Source organism: Sitophilus oryzae, unplaced genomic scaffold (genome assembly GCF_002938485.1).
Source record: "Sitophilus oryzae breed Bouriz unplaced genomic scaffold, Soryzae_2.0 scaffold_1576_pilon_pilon, whole genome shotgun sequence".
NCBI lineage: Eukaryota > Metazoa > Arthropoda > Insecta > Coleoptera > Curculionidae > Sitophilus > Sitophilus oryzae.
This window is the reverse complement of record NW_022146254.1, coordinates 13,861,284-13,877,334: the sequence shown is the minus strand read 5'-3', so window position 1 is coordinate 13,877,334 and position 16,051 is coordinate 13,861,284. Positions and strand designations below refer to the sequence as shown.

The following is a 16,051-nucleotide window of genomic DNA, read 5'->3' as shown; positions in this document are numbered from 1 at the left end:
TGAAAAAAAATGAAATTATTTGGTAGTTTTTGAAACATATAAAAGATTGATCTGTTATACTCTGTTTATAAATTGTTTAATGGCTGATGCTTTATTCCCCAATTTTAAACAAAAATACTAAAAACTTATACAGTAACATTCGGTATAACCTACAAACGAATTTTAACTGTGTATAATCACAATATTTACTGATTTTAAGAGTGTGCCTTTTCCATAACAACACTAATCTTAACAACCACTTATACGGTTAACTTAATCAATTGCAATTGATGCAAACCAAAACAACGAGCGACTGTTATCGTATTTTTAGAAATGATTTGATTAGTAGCAAAGTTGCGACCATAACGACGATGTACCAATAATAATACACATTACACATTTTTTAAAGATTACTCAACGACTCTTTAATGTTTGTTTGAATATACAATTGTTTTCTATTCATTTGTTTTGATTTTAAACAATGTATGTTGGCTTTGCATTTATCAGTATCTCTGCGTCTTAAAATTGTATCGATGGTTTGTCAAGAGGTATTGTCGACTGTAAGAAATAAAGGTGTGAATCATAAATAAATTAACTTAAAAGGACCGAAAATACATGACATATACAGGGCGTAAAAAAAGAGTGTACCAAAAGAAAAAAGTTCCAATAAACATTATGTCCTCAGTTGCTTTCTAAAGGAAGTCAAAGGGTTGATAAAAATAATACTCACATATTTTAATTCATTTCCAGTGATTCCAGTTGAGGGCTTTAAAGGGCTGTAAATCACCACAATACACCAAAACATTAAACTGTCAGTTTTAATCATCTGCTGATGATGCTAACATGGTTAGCGAAACGCGCGTCCAGTGTAAAAGTAAAAGTGTTTTGGTGTATTGTGGTGATTTAGTGTTTTATTTTGCTGTGTAACACCAAACGTTTCAACCCCCAACTGTAATATAAGGCTGTAACTTCCTCAGGAAGCATCTTAAGGCATATATTCATAGGAACTTTTTCTTTTCTTTTTATCTGTAGTATCATCCACTCAAATTTGGCACACTGTTTTTTTACACCCTGTATATACATACATATTTTGCATGCTCTTTAAATATTTAACATATTATGATGCTTCAATAACAAATGCCGCAAAATACAGGAACAGCGTCAAGTTTTATTAAAAATGATGATCGGTGGCATTCACCAAATTTAATTTTACAAATACAAAATGTCAACGATCGTCTTTTGCAAGGCAACTTGACACCGTTTTTTTTTCATACGGAATATTTTTATTAAACCTGATTAAAATAAAATGATTACTTTTTTTCCTAAAAAAAGTTTCTGAGATGTTTAGTATTTCTACACATCTATTCACACTATATTGTATAGATATTTTATGGTTAATGTTTGATTTTATTTTAGATGTGGCAGCCGAAAAAACGGAGAAGGCATTGATCGAAGGCATCGCAAAATTCGACGCCACCAAACTGAAACACACAGAAACTCAGGAAAAGAATCCACTGCCAGACAAAGAAGGTGAGTTGCAAAATGATATTTTCCATACAGTGTATTAAAATTTAAAATTGAATGGCGTAAGTAAATAATATGTGTCAGTCTAACTCAAATGCTCCTAGATCGCGTTTAAGCTTCATCTAAGTTGAAAGTCTGTTTAACGAGAAAAGAGATGGTTTTGACAGACGGCATCCAAAAATTATAGAAATTACAGTCTACAACTTCATTCAGAATCTCGAAATTAGTGGTTCCAATTAAGCTTTATTCAGAACCTCACAATTAGTGGAATAAATTAGTGGTTTCAATTAGCTTAGAAGTTCGTTCCTTTAATTTCAATGTAAGCAATGTAAGTAATAAAAATTAATAAAAATTCGTCCACATTGTAACGTTTCCAATCATTTGCGACTCACATTTTTCTTTGATCTATTCACTTTTACCGGCAGAAGATGAAAAGCATTTATTCGCGCTAAAACCATTCGTCATGATGTACATTCGCTGCGAATGCACATCTACACCTGAAGGTGCGTATTCATTATCCGAACGAACGAACGAATGAAAGTGCGGTATATTTAGACGGGGACCGAACGCATGCGGCCGTTCGTTCGTTCGTTCGCTCGGCCATCCGTTTCGAGTCGGTACATCAAAGGCGTTCGGTATCGTACGGTCCCCGTCCATACCACTAGCGAACATTCGTTCGTTCGTTCGTTCGTTCGTTCGTTCGGATAATGAATACGCACCTTGAGAAAGATCTCCTCGCGAATGCGGACACGTTAGATCTGTCTTCGGCTCAAGATTTCGAAGGTTCTTATCGTTCTGCACTGAAGGCTTGAAAAACTTTTAATTTTTTGTAGTCAGTGTCGTCTGTCCAAATCGTCACGTCTGTAGTTGGATAGACTTTAAATAACATTTCTAGTTTTCTAGTGTACAATTTTCAATATGATGAGGAAAACTTAAAACATCTGCTACAAAATCGTGTTTGGAATTAAATCCAAATTTTATTCTAGTTATTTGATTCAATTTGTGTTAAACAAATTATTTTGTTTGTTTTGCTTGAAAAATAAGCCTGCTTTGTTGTTTGGTGTATATAACAACACGAAATGTAATTACTGCATTATTTTTCACTGTTTTTTTCCTTGTGCTTTGCATGATTTTTGTTTAGTTGTTGAACAAGAAAAGACGCACAAAAACCTGCTTAGCGGCGTCGAGCACTTTGACAGATCCACAATGAAACATGCGGAAACGACTGAAAAAATTGTTCTGCCAGATTCACAAGGTATGCTATTATTCTCTCGAAGTATAACTTCTCGTATACAGGGTTGTTCACCACATACGACACGGAATATTGTAGCTAAACGATTAGATTTTTACAAATTGTAAGTTTTAGATTCGTTAAAGGACTATTAGAGCTACAATTTAAAAATATTTTTACAAGATACAGAGTGTCCCAAATAAATAAAAAATATCAAAGTTGTATTTTTTTAAATGGAATACCCTGTATATTATTACATTTTTAGTTTCTACGATTAAAATAAAGGTAAATTTGATTAAGATTTATTACACTTAAACCTTACCGATTTTGAAATATTTTCAATTTTGCGAAATTGCAGTATAAATTTTAAGGCTTCATTTCTCCGAGGATATCAAAGTTTTTAATACTAAATATTTACTGAAGTTTATTTATTGATCAGTTATTGTGTTGCAATAATAAAAATTATACTACCTTATACAGAGTGTCTAAAAATTTACTTTAAATAATTACTAGCTTTAAATGGCAATAACTTATTTAATTTAAATATAACACCCTGTATATTTTATGAGAATCAGATGCACAATTTAATTGTCTATCAAATTGTATTATACCACTTCTTACCTATTCCTTCAAGTTTTCGTAGAAAATGCATTTTCTTATAATTTAGACCTCATTTATCATTTAGACCTCATTTAGATTGTTTTTAAAACAACAAATGTACAAAATGTACAGGCTAGTAATATTGTTTTTAGTAAAACGATAATTTTACTAGCCCATTTGTATGCAAAAAGAAAGCTATTTAAATCTTTATAAAAGAGTATACCATTAATTAAATATACCACCAGTATTTCCGCCCAAATACTAATTAACTACATACTTAATTGTGTTCGTTAATAAATTATTCTAAATAAATGTGGATGTGAATCAGAAATCAATATAATTCTCTGTTGTTATAAATAAGCATTTGTCAAAAATTAAATATCATTTTTAAGGTGTTACTTTTTACCACACTGTCTAATACACATACATAATTCAGTTTTTTAGTATTTGGAGCAATTATTATTAATCAACGCAAACAGTCAATTAATGTAGTTTGAATACTGGAATCATATTAACTGGTCCTCTTTAACAAATATTTAAACAGTTTATTTTTGTTTTTTAATGAAATAAACGAACTATATCGACAATATTAGTATCTGTACTCTTTAAAAATTTGGTACATCTTTAAAAATAATCTAAAATGTCAGTATTCCATGGGTATGTTGATAAATGAGTTCTAAATTACAAGAAAATGCATTTTCTACGGAAACTTGAAGAGATAGGTAAAAAATGGTATAACACAATTTGATAGACAATTAAATTGTGCATCTGATTCTCATAAAATATACAGGGTGTTCCATTTAAATTAAACAAGTTATTGCCGTTTAAAGCTAGTAATTATTTAAAATAATTTTTTAGACACTCTGTATAAGGTAGTAAAGTTTTTATTATTGCAACACAATAGAATGTAGAATGTAGAATGTTTAGAAGGGGAGTTAATCACCGCGACCTTATAGATCTATTGTGTGTTCCCCTTTCTTGAGTTATAACGAGTTATAACTCATCATACAGTCTCAGGGTTTTAAGAAAAGCCAGTATCTGAGACGGCTCCACAGAGGCCAGCTCTCCATCCTCGACATCAGACGTGCCAAGGTTCATGGCACGAATGGTCGTCGTCTCGGCGCACTCAGTGATAAGGTGTTCTGGTGTTTCCCCATTTTCCCCACAAAATCTGCATTCGCCGTTGTTTCTCAGTTTCAGCCTACTGAGGTTTTCGTTGAGGAGACAGTGTCCTGTTAGAAACCTCGTGACAATCCGAAGATTGTTTTTACTTAAATCAAGGAAAACCTTCGATTTTTCTCGGTCATAAGTTCTAAGGAACTTTTTCGAGTATCTTAGACCATTGGAGGACACCCATTCCAAGTTACGGATGGAGTCTTCCAGATTCTTCATTTCCGCTTTCAGTTGGTTCCCGTTTGGAAAACAGAACGGTTCTGGTCCAGTTAGTGGAGTGATCGCTCCTTTTCTAGCTAGATCATTTGCTTTTTCATTGCCTTCTATCCCTTGGTGAGCAGGCACCCAGAGTAGGAGGACTTTATTTTCTTTGCCTAATTTGTTGAGCTTCTCTAGGCATTCTTTGACCAACTTCGAATTGATGGTTACTGAGTTGATCGCGTTAAGTGCTGCTTGACTATCGGATAGGATGGCAATTTCCTGTGCAACACAATAACTGATCAATAAATAAATTTCAGTAAATATTTAGTATTAAAAACTTTGATACCCTCGGAGAAATGAAGCCTTAAAATTTATACTGCAATTTCGCAAAATTGAAAATATTTCAAAAACGGTAAGGTTTAAGTGTAATAAACCTTAATCAAATTTACCTTTATTTTAATCGTAGAAACTAAAAATGTAATAATATACAGGGTGTTCCATTTAAAAAAATATAATTTTGATATTTTTTATTTATTTGGGACACTCTGTATCTTGTAAAAATATTTTTAAATTGTAGCTCTAATAATCCTTCAACGAACCCAAAACTTACAATTTGTAAAAATCTAGTCGTTTAGCTACAATACTCCGTGTCGTATGTGGTGAACAACCCTGTATAGATAAACAACTCAAAACAATTATCGTATATTTTCTAAAAAAAATATTAATTTGAAAAACAAGACACTTTGAATTCCCCGACTTACAATTATAAATAGTTTGGATACTTTGAAGGAAAATTCGATACAGTAAGCCTACGCGCTGACCTGTGATTTTTAGTTGGCCGACTATTTTGTTGCAAAAGTGAAAACAATACATACTTATACTTAAGTCAATCGGCCGACTATTTGATTCCATGTATGCGCGGCTCCATAAGGATATATTGGTTACAAATATGCAACTAAATATCGCTCGATTAAAAATAGCTTGTCACGCAATGTAATCAAATTTTGGACCGATCGGCTCCATAAGAATGTATTGTTTTCACTTTTGCAACTAAATAGTCGGCCGACTAAAAATGACATGTCAGTGCATACCCTAATTATCCTAAAAAATCTCACAAGAGAAAAGCAGAAAAATGCATGCTTCATTTAGAAATATGTAATAATTACTTTTATTCAAATATGGGATAATTGTTTTGAGTAGTGTATTTGCGTTACAAACGCTTGTAACAATCTTTAAAGTTTATTTTAAACATTTTATAAATATCGAATTCTACTATGGCCATTTCTAATTGCCGTTACTAGAAGGCCAAAAAAAATCGACGTAAATACTAAGAAAAGCAGCACATAATCGAATAAAAAGACTCAACAAAATTAGCACCACCAGAAATCCCATAAAACACACGAAAATGGGATACCCTGTACTGTAATTGACTATATTAATACTGTATTATATTTTTTTGATAGGCGCATGAATTTGCACTAATAAAAACAGTTTTTTGGCTCGCATTTTTTTGTTTATATCTTTGTATTGTCATATTCCTCGTTACTATTTCTTTATTTCTTTCTGTTTAGCCATCGAACAGGAGAAAGTCCAGACCAACCTCCTCTCGGGCATCGAAAATTTCGACAGTACCAAACTGAAACACGCCGAAACACAAGAGAAGAACCCACTGCCTACCAAGGAGACCATCGATCAGGAGAAGAGCGCTTGAAGTCAGTCCACACGCGACCTCTCTCTCTCTCTCAATTTTTTAAGTCGATTTTTGTAATTTTTTTACTTTTATATGATATCGAACTATTTATTACGTTAAGATAATATATCCAATGTGGCCAATTATCGAGTATCCTATAGAGTCCTAAGGGTTCTTGTTTATGACAAACTTTATTTTCGCGCTAAACTACCAACCAATGCCAATTTATAGAGAATAAGTTGAGAATTTTTGTCATAAACGCGGAAGCTGTGAGTAAAAGTCCTTCCACGAATAAGGCTTTTATATTATGTGTAGATTTTTGATTTTTTTATAATTAATAATATATTGTACTTATTTTTTGACATTGTCTACAATATAATATAGTGTCCAAAAGTTTATTTGCATAAAGTTATGGTGCTTTAATAAATTTGTCTATAAAGATTTTGCGTTTTATTTCGTCTAAAGTAACCTATATTACAGTATAAAAATATACAGGGTGATCAAAAAGTTCTGTTATGATCTAGCAGGCTTTGATCTATATCTAGAATATTTGAAGCGATTTATGTAATTTTTAGAGAAATATAAAAATATGTGTATTTTCTGACCGTCCCTGTATATTTATGAAGCTTGGTACATAGACGTAGAATCAAATATAATTGATATACCGGGTGCGTCTCGAAAGTTGCTCACCCCTATATCTTTTTTATTTTATCGGATTTGGGTATGTTAGTTTATGACATAAATTAGGATTGATTGACGTATTCAATTGTTTTTGGTCACTTCATGTTTCACCGGAAATGACTACAACTTTTGATTTTTAAATGGCAACCTCGGTATATTTCTATTTTATTCCATAGAAAGTGGCACTGAATAGAATGATATATCATATATGTCAACTTTTGAGATTTTCCCTTAAAAACAAATCAATTTTAAATTTCATTCTAGAGTGCCATGGCTATGTCAAAAACACTAATTTGTAATCAAGGAGCCTTGGAAGGTGTTTTGATCGTCTAATGTTTTTCTTGTCTTGTCCTGACTGGTCCAAGTCGTATTTTTAATTATATCTTAATTTTTTCAAATGGAACAAGGGTGGTTCATTAGCATATTTGGAAAAAGCATTTTTTTACGAATAATTTGGTACCTCATACTTGGTATTTCGAGTCAAATTGTCGTTATGAACCGCATGTTACAATTTCAAATAAACCATAATCGAAAATGTCGAAAGTTGACATATGACATATCATTATATTATTTTCTATCAAATAAAGTAGAAATATATCGACGGTGCCATTTAAAAATATTACGTCAACATATTTTTTTTCTATTAGGACATGCTGAAGAAATTCCACATAAATCTTTTTCAATAACTAACCACTTATTGCGTATTTTTTGGAACACCCTGTAGCATAGAAATGTACAGTGCGATAAAAAAGTGTTATTATGATCTAGTGGGTAGGCTTTGAGAATAGGTAATCTTTGCTTTGAGTAATATAACAGAGAACAATTTTTGCCAATTTTGCCAGCTTGGTTATAAAAATTTTGAATTGTTATCCGAAGATAACTGATTATACAGGGCGCACAAAAATTTAATTTGCAGTTATAATAGGATTATTAATATTTTTTTTTAATTTTTTATAATTAGCCAGGAAATAAAAATAAATTAAAATGTTGTCAATGGAGCTTTTTGAACCCCTTTTATACGACATATTCAATTAGCATTTTTTTGTTTGTTAAACGTTTAGCATTCTGTATGTTTAAAATTTAAAATCATCTATTAAGAAAAAATAAAGATCTTCACTTTGAAATGCGAATGTGTTGTATTACTAGTTGCATACTTAGTGTATATTTGGTTGTCTAACATATTTATCTGAAATTTCAGGTAAAATTTTTTATGCTATTTTTTTCAAACAAAAAATTTCTTTGGCGGCACATATAAAATAAACAATGAATTTTAGAAATATTTGTAATGGTAAATGGGCGGGTTAGCACGTGCAGGGACAGGAACAAAGGAATATTTCCCAGATAGATAAGTTTTCTAAAAGTATTAGAAAATTAAGGTAAATAATTTGAATTTTTTATTTTTAACAAAATAAAATATAGTTTGAAAACTTTTAGAACAGATCAGAACTTTAGTTGTACGTGGATTTTTGTTAATATATTTAAATTATATTAAGATAATGGCAGGAAAGCCATCGAAAAAGGGAAGAAACCCAGGAGTAGTGGATAATTGGTTGGATAATCTTGAGTTGTACAGAAAAAACGTCGCGTATGATGAAACATGTTTGTTTAGAGCTGTTAGTGAGCAGGTATTCAAACATTGAACGATATAATATCTTAAAATAAACTAGATTAACTTATTTTCTTTATATTTTCGTTCTGAAGTTATTTGAGTGCCAAATCTTCCATGAGCGCGTACGCAGAGAATGCATAGAGTATGGAAAGGACCATTTCAATCAGTTTATGCATTTGATAGACAATGAAGAAAAGTGGTATAATCATTTAAATTTGCTCGAAAATCATATGGTTATATGCGGAAATCTGGAGATTAATTTAATTAGTAGAAAGTACAAGTAAGTCGTACTTTTTATATGCATTTTTTTATTTTCAGAGTTACGCTAGAAACTACGAATTTTGAAAATTAATATTTTAGTCGAGATGTACTTATTTTTCATGCAAACAAACAGCAAATTTACGATGTGACCAAGCTTGGGTTACCATCTCCACCGTTAATGCTGTGTCTGATGGATAAAGATCATTACGATGCTGTTTATAGGAAAGAGCATATTGAAAATTCAGGATTTTGCCAATGTAAAAAAATATTACAGTTGTTAAACGTAAATTTTCGTTTTATTATTGATTCTTTTAGCAATGGTATATAAAACACTCTACGAGAATGTGTTTAAAATACCCAAAGTTGATGATATTGTAAAAGCAATGCTTTACGAGAAAACGCAGGTTATAAGTCAGTCAGAAATGGAAGAAAAAAGTTTATATACAGAGGGCTCGATTATGGAGGATTTGGAAAATACTATTGTGGCCCCTTTTCCCTTTAAAGTTGCCAAAGCCCTGGATCCTACTATATATCGAAATATAGAGTACGACTCTTGGGGTGAAATTAGGAGAGGTAATTTTTTTTTATTATTTTGAGTAAAATTTTTAAGGATGTTCTTTAGAGTTAAGACTTGGAGACTGGTATTACGGAGATGATAAATTAAAAATGGGCACTAGATGTTTACTGACTGACCGTCAAACTGGGGATTTACACGAGTGTTATATTCAGGACCTTTTGAAAAATCAAAATCAGTGTGTGGTGTATTTAACGAAAATCGCAGAAAAAAGAATTGTGAATTATTCAGATTTGTCACCTGAAAGTGATGCTAAACCATGGCCCTTACCATACAGGTAACTTAATATCTGATATTTATTACAATTGGGGGTTGGAACCTTTGGTGTTACACAGCAAAATAAAACACTAAATCACCACAATACACCAAAACACTGTTACTTTTACACTGGACGCGCGTTTCGCTAACCATGTTAGCATCATCAGCAGATGATTAAAAACTCAGTTCAGTCAAGTTTTTAATCATCTGCTGATATGATGCTAACATGGTTAGCGAAACGCGCGTCCAGTGTAAAAGTGTTTTGGTGTATTGTGGTGATTTAGTGTTTTATTTTGCTTAATATCTGATCTTTTAGAATAATTTTATTATTATAAAGTCAGTCTTTATACAATTTTGTGATACCTATACTTGTATTTTTTATTTTACTCGAATTTTAACTTAATTTTTGGTCATAGTAAAACTAAAAAAGGCGTTATAGTGGGTTTAGAAGTGACAGTGGACGATAATTCCTGTCATTGTCTAGAAACATTTTGTTTTTTCTAAATTAAATAATATTTTTTAACAAATTTTAATAGAGAACAACGGCATACGGTCGATTCGGCCGCTGCTGGCACGTATACGTACACGTAAAGAATCTTTTACGTGTATAAAGAATAAGAAATATCAGAAATGTGCATGCGTACGTAAACGTTTACGTGTTTGTAGGCCGACTCGACCGTATACCGTTGTTCTCTAATATCACATTTTATTAGATGATATAGAGGTCAGCCAGATATATAAATTATTATCTATTGTCATTTCAAAGGCTACTATGACACTGTTTTTTAATCGATGGTACGATAGGTATTTCCAAAAAAAACTAAAAGCCAAGATTGTTTTGTAGGTTTTCTAAAAATTTAGTTATAACTAATACGACCACCCAGTTAGCTCCCATGGATAAAGTTAAGAGTTTGAGAAAGAAAAATAAGGAGAAGAGACAGAGCAAGAGCTTGACTGATATAAAATGTTCGTGTGTCGATGGCGAGAGTTTGGAGGATGTGAGTGCTTTTGTAGGTCTTCCTTTGGTAAGAAAAGTAATTTTAAGATATTTTTTTGTGTATTAAATATTAAATACTTATAATTTAAATGAAATATAGTCTGTACAACGTACGAGATTATCCATGACAGTGACAGTTGTGTCTGTCATTTTATTTCGCAGGTAAATTGTTTTTTCTGTCATTTCTTGAATGACATCTGTTGAAATCTTTCTTGGCTCATTGGACAGACTTTCTTTGTAGTAATATCTGTCTTTTTTACTAGCTAAGTTATGTTTTGTAATAGAATTTTACTAATAAAAAAAACGTTAATATGCAAATATTTTGAAAACTATTGTATCTCACGGCAAATAATGTAATAGATATTTGTAACATTTTTATAAGCACCCTGTAAAATATTTAGTAAATTATTGTAAAAATAAAGCTAGAGCAAGGCGTTCTTTTAGACAATCAATACATTGATAAAAATATTGCACTGATGGTGAAAAATATTTATCATTTCTGCAAGTGTCCTTTTTGACATACCTAAAATTGAAAATAATTCAGAATTGGTTAAACTTAGATATACAGTATGTCCCCGGATTTTCTTTACAAGAGGAAAAACTTTTTTATTATTGACATTTTGTCAAGTAAAAAATATGACGTTAATTAAAATTTTAAAATTATCTCTATAACGGTATGGAAATTTGGAATAGTATAAACGGGATAAAACATTTTAGAACAAGCAAAATGTTTATGAAGAATGCATTTTTCTCAAAATGTCGGTAACAAAAAAGTTTTTCCTCTTTGAAAAGAGAATCCAGGGACATACTGTATAACATTATTCCAAAAATGGCGTTTAAATTTCATGAATAATTCAAAAATCAAAAAAAGATATAAGGTGTTCTATTTAAAACAAGGAAATTCGCAGAATTGAAAAATATTTAAAACCTTGAACAGATATTTGTGAACACCCGGTACATTATTTTTCAAAGAATTAGTTTGCAACGTATAAACAAATTAAGCACAAATAATTAACATTTTTAGCTGTTCCCATACTTAAAATAATTAAAAATAAATATTTAAATAATATCTTAGTTTTTCACAAAATTTTTAAGATATAATTTTAATTATTATTGATTTTTATTAAGCAAATGCAAATGGCTAACAACAACCATAATAATAATAATAATGATAATGAAACGACTAAGATAGAAGCATCAACTGACACCACTGAGTTGGTTTTGCCACAGACAGAAGGGTTACTCACACCAGTAACACCGGAAATAAACCAGTATCCACAAAGGTACTTACTTAATTCATTTGTATATAGTAGAAAATACAAACGATCGAAATAAAAACGGCGTCACAATGGTCTATTGAATGACGATTGATAATTTTTTCTGTTGAATCGACTCTTATACGTCAGTTATTAAATATTGACTAAAAAGTAGTGAAACATTGATAAAACTAATTTTTACAGGAAGTTTGAACTATACCATTACATTATACATACTTTTTTTACTTTTTCCTATAAAGTGAATAATATAAATGATCGAAAAAAACGGCGTCAAGTGACTTGGAAATGATGATCAATGACATTTAACATCATATATAGGGTATTTCTCGACACTTTTTAGCATTAAAATATTAACAATTATAGTTATTTTTACCCTCAAAATTTCATTCAAAACGCTAAAAGAACTTGAAAGAAAATTATAATAAATCGAAAAAATATTAAGACTAACACCCTGTAGCTACGAAACAAAGCAGAATCGGATCTATGTTGATATGAAAAATAAATCTTATTTTTACGTGAGGAATCTCCCCACGAGAGATGGCACATATTTTTTGAAACACCCTGTATAATTATATTTTAAACGACAGAGATCGTCATTTCCACGCCAAACCGACGCTGTTTTTTAGGTTGTATGTACAAATTGTTGATATTGAAAGTAGGTGTAGTTCAGTAGAAAATTGGCAATAATCGGCATTTCTATGCCAACTATGACGCCTTTATCTTCGATCATACAGTACCATCGAGATAAAAAACGTTGTCGTGTAATTTTTTTGTTACCTATCAATTAGTGACATACAGGGGTCACCCTGACAGTCTCTTGAAGAGCCACTTGGACACCGTTTTTTGCGATCATGCGGTATAATTTTTATTAAATCCCGGGTTTATTTAGGTACCACTGGGGTGAACCAGTACATTGGCCGGTACACCAAACCCAGTACATCCCACCGGATAATTCCTATTACTCGCCCACCGCAGATCCGTTTGTATGGCCCCAGAGTCCTCCTGCAGGTCCGTACTATGAGTACAAACCTATGGTGGCATCAGCACCGGTTACACCAAACGTGGTACCCTATCACGGTAGGTATTCTCTATATGAAACAAAAAAGTACCTAATATCAAAAATGAACCAGAACAGTGATTATTTTACTTTTTATTCCCTTTGTATTTGAGTTGTATTTTTATTAAATAGTTGAAAGAGTGTTTCTTATTTCTTTTTTATTGAAAATTGCACGTTTAAAACATACCGACAGCGGATAAATTTAACTATATTTTCATAATTATTGAGACAGTACCTTCTTAATATTGAGGCCATCGCCCTTCTCTGTGACGTCATAAAAGTATGAAATAGAAAACATTAGAACATACTGAACATACTAAATTTGTTGTAGATTTTCTTGCAGTGGCGAAATACCCATATAGGATTTTTTAAATTTGTTCAGTTGTTATAGTAGGAAATTTAATTAATTTTGAAAATCATACGGTTTCAGCGAATTATTAACCATATCTTACAGATACGAACTACCCGTTTTTCTTTAACTACCACGTGGAACAGTACCCCCTCCCTCCACAATCTCCATCCACACCGACAGCCAATCCTATCATGAACCGGATGGAGAATAGCGAGAGAACAGTTGAAACATCCCAAATGGTACAGACGCCGACTTTTTCCAGCGAGCACAACGTGCCTACTACGACGCCTTGCCTATCGCCGCTGGATTCGGTACCAAAAGTTAACTTGGCTTTCATGCCGCAACCTGCGCAGTCCATTGATCTTTACCATCCGATTATGCCGGTACCACCAGGTAATATACCAGCTTGGCCATTTTTTTTTTCGTAATATACAGGGTGGTCCGAACTGAATTTCGAAAACTTCGGCAGCATATTCTGCGGATAAAAATAAGAAAAAAGTTCGTATAAATGTATGTCCTAAAGTGCTTAGCGTAGTAGATACAGGGTGTAGAAATTTTATTTTTATTTCGTTTTTTTCCAAATAATTTTTGAAGTAACGTCAATATTTAGATGAAAATTGATGTCTGGTAGTTTTTTGACATGAGAAATTTTATTTCGATATCAATATGACTCCTATTTATAGGGGGCGTCACCTACATGTGTTATAACTGATTTGAAGAGTAATAACTTTTCGTCCCTACCGGTATAAAAAAACTCCCTACCAGAGTAAAAAATATACATTTCCGTGACTTTTTACGTAAAAAAAGCAACCGTTCTGAAGATATTTAGAGTAGAAATAGTTAATACCAGTCATTATTAACAAAAGATAAATACATGAGTAGATAGTTATTTCGACTGAAATAATAAATTTGGGAAATTTTTATTTTTTAAAATTAATCATAAATTTTTCTGCGAAAAAATGTTAAAATAGTTTCTGTTGAACTTTTAGCACAAAAACATTTCAAATTTATGATTTCAGTCTAGTAACTATTTAGTCAACATGTTTAATTTATGTCAATGAGTACTGGTATTGATAATTTCGATTCCAAATAGCTCAAGAACCATTACTCTTAGCGATTTATACCAAGAGACCTTTTTTACGAAAAAAAAAGTCGTAAATGTATATTTTTTACTCAGTAGTTTTATACAGGCACGGACGAAAAGTTATTACTCTTTAAACCAGTTAAAAAATATATAGGTGGTGCCCCCTACAAGTAGTCAAGCCACATTGACATTGAAATCAAATTTCTCATGTTAAAAAACCGCAGATACTAATTTTCATCTAAATACTGAATAGTTCAGAAATTATTAGGCAAAAATCGAAATAAAAATGAAACTTCTACACCCTGTATCTCCAAAACTAAGCATTTTCGGACATAATTTTATACCAGCTTTTTTTACTTATTTTTATGTGCAGAATATGCTGCCGAAGTTTCCGGAATACAGTTTGGGCCACCCTGTATATTAAGCCCCTCATACACTTCGGTTATTTTGCCCTGTATTAACCGAACGGGCAGAACAAGTTAGAAACGTTAATGTATGAGTGCACGACGTCACGAGGTATGAGAATACAATAAATTTAAAAACTACGGAAGTTTCTAACCAATTATAGTTTTCAATTAAATTCAGCCAATAAAATTAATATCGGATTATCGTATCATCAGATATCTGATGCACGAAAATCCGCCTTGTCTTTGAATAATAAGTATCAATAGATGTATATTTACAGGTACGCCCATAATATATACGCCAATACCAACCGAAGCCGACGTGATGGTAAACACGCCCAACGTAAACCCATTCACCCCTACCACACCGGTAGAAATGCAGTACATCTCACCCCAAGGGTACGTCTACCCTTCAGCTCAGACCCTGCCCAGCATTCCCGTGTATACACATGCAGGGTACCCTTATAACCCCCAAGGGTTCGTGTTTCCTCAGCCTAACCAGGCGAAATAAGACTACATAACCTCAAAGCAACAAAATACCTCCAAAATATTTGTGACGTTCGAATTTGTTTTTAGTTTTTCGTGTTTATTATTTTTCGTTACCAGAGATAAATTATTTAGTTTTTTTTTTATATAAAGATATTTTAATAATAGTGTTATAATATATTACAAGATATATTTTTTTAAGTGCGCTGTTTGTTAAAAAAATTGTATTTGTTAAGAATTTTTGTTAAAAATATTTGTGATCGAATTTGTTTTTAGTTTTTTTCATGTTTTTTTTATCAGAGAAATAATTTAGTTGTTTTGATATATAAAGATATCAAATAATAGTGTTAATATATCACAATTAAACAATTAATTATAAGATATATTTTTTAAGTGCTTTTTGTTAAAAGATAGTATTATTTGTTAAGAGTTAAATTTTTCTCTATTTTTATATAGTTTTTGCGAGAATTCAGTGTTATTAGTTTATGTTGTTTATTACTGTAGTAAGAAGAGTAATTACTTGTTGTTTTATTTAAAAAGTAATAAACATTTTCCTAAGAAATATGATTTTTTACACCATTGGAGAATACCGTTGAATAACCCTTGTAGAAAG

The 16,051-nt window shown here is 31.6% G+C and overlaps 2 protein-coding genes across 7 annotated transcripts in view; both read left to right on the top strand.

Annotated features, from left to right (window-relative positions):
• The window catches only part of LOC115879158 (thymosin beta), a 48,038-nt gene extending 41,199 nt beyond the window's left edge, over nucleotides 1-6,839 (top strand). For 2 of the 3 annotated variants that reach the window (XM_030895842.1, XM_030895841.1), the window contains 3 exons: nucleotides 1,396-1,509; nucleotides 2,645-2,758; nucleotides 6,280-6,839. In XM_030895842.1, the coding sequence (XP_030751702.1) occupies nucleotides 1,396-1,509; nucleotides 2,645-2,758; nucleotides 6,280-6,419 (368 nt within the window). In that variant the 3' untranslated portion in view covers nucleotides 6,420-6,839. The remainder of the gene's footprint in view (nucleotides 1-1,395; nucleotides 1,510-2,644; nucleotides 2,759-6,279) is intronic. The other variant, XM_030895843.1, reaches the window with a different exon arrangement.
• A 1,490-nt stretch (nucleotides 6,840-8,329) lies between these two features.
• Nucleotides 8,330-15,993, top strand: LOC115879113. Of its 4 annotated transcripts, none has more exons than XM_030895764.1 (11): nucleotides 8,330-8,455; nucleotides 8,573-8,704; nucleotides 8,781-8,968; nucleotides 9,049-9,206; nucleotides 9,265-9,522; nucleotides 9,572-9,800; nucleotides 10,626-10,806; nucleotides 11,907-12,061; nucleotides 12,945-13,132; nucleotides 13,567-13,857; nucleotides 15,234-15,993. In XM_030895764.1, the coding sequence occupies exons 2-11, from the start codon at nucleotides 8,576-8,578 to the stop codon at nucleotides 15,461-15,463; spliced, it is 2,007 nt and encodes a 668-aa protein (XP_030751624.1). In that variant the 5' UTR covers nucleotides 8,330-8,455; nucleotides 8,573-8,575; the 3' UTR covers nucleotides 15,464-15,993. The 4 variants fall into 4 exon arrangements, with proteins under 4 accessions (XP_030751624.1, XP_030751623.1, XP_030751625.1 ...); XM_030895763.1 differs by having other exon boundaries at nucleotides 8,519-8,704; XM_030895765.1 differs by having other exon boundaries at nucleotides 8,514-8,704; nucleotides 10,626-10,779.
• Nucleotides 15,994-16,051: the final 58 nt, after the last annotated feature.

Bases quoted from the DNA above. Each gene is read 5' to 3' on its own strand.
- LOC115879113 (XM_030895764.1), top strand. From the start codon at position 8,576: ATGGCAGGAAAGCCATCGAAAAAGGGAAGAAACCCAGGAGTAGTGGAT. The intron at 8,969-9,048 runs GTAAGTCGTACT...TTAATATTTTAG, and splicing joins TTAATTAGTAGAAAGTACAA to TCGAGATGTACTTATTTTTC. The intron at 10,807-11,906 runs GTAAGAAAAGTA...ATTTTTATTAAG, and splicing joins CTTTTGTAGGTCTTCCTTTG to CAAATGCAAATGGCTAACAA.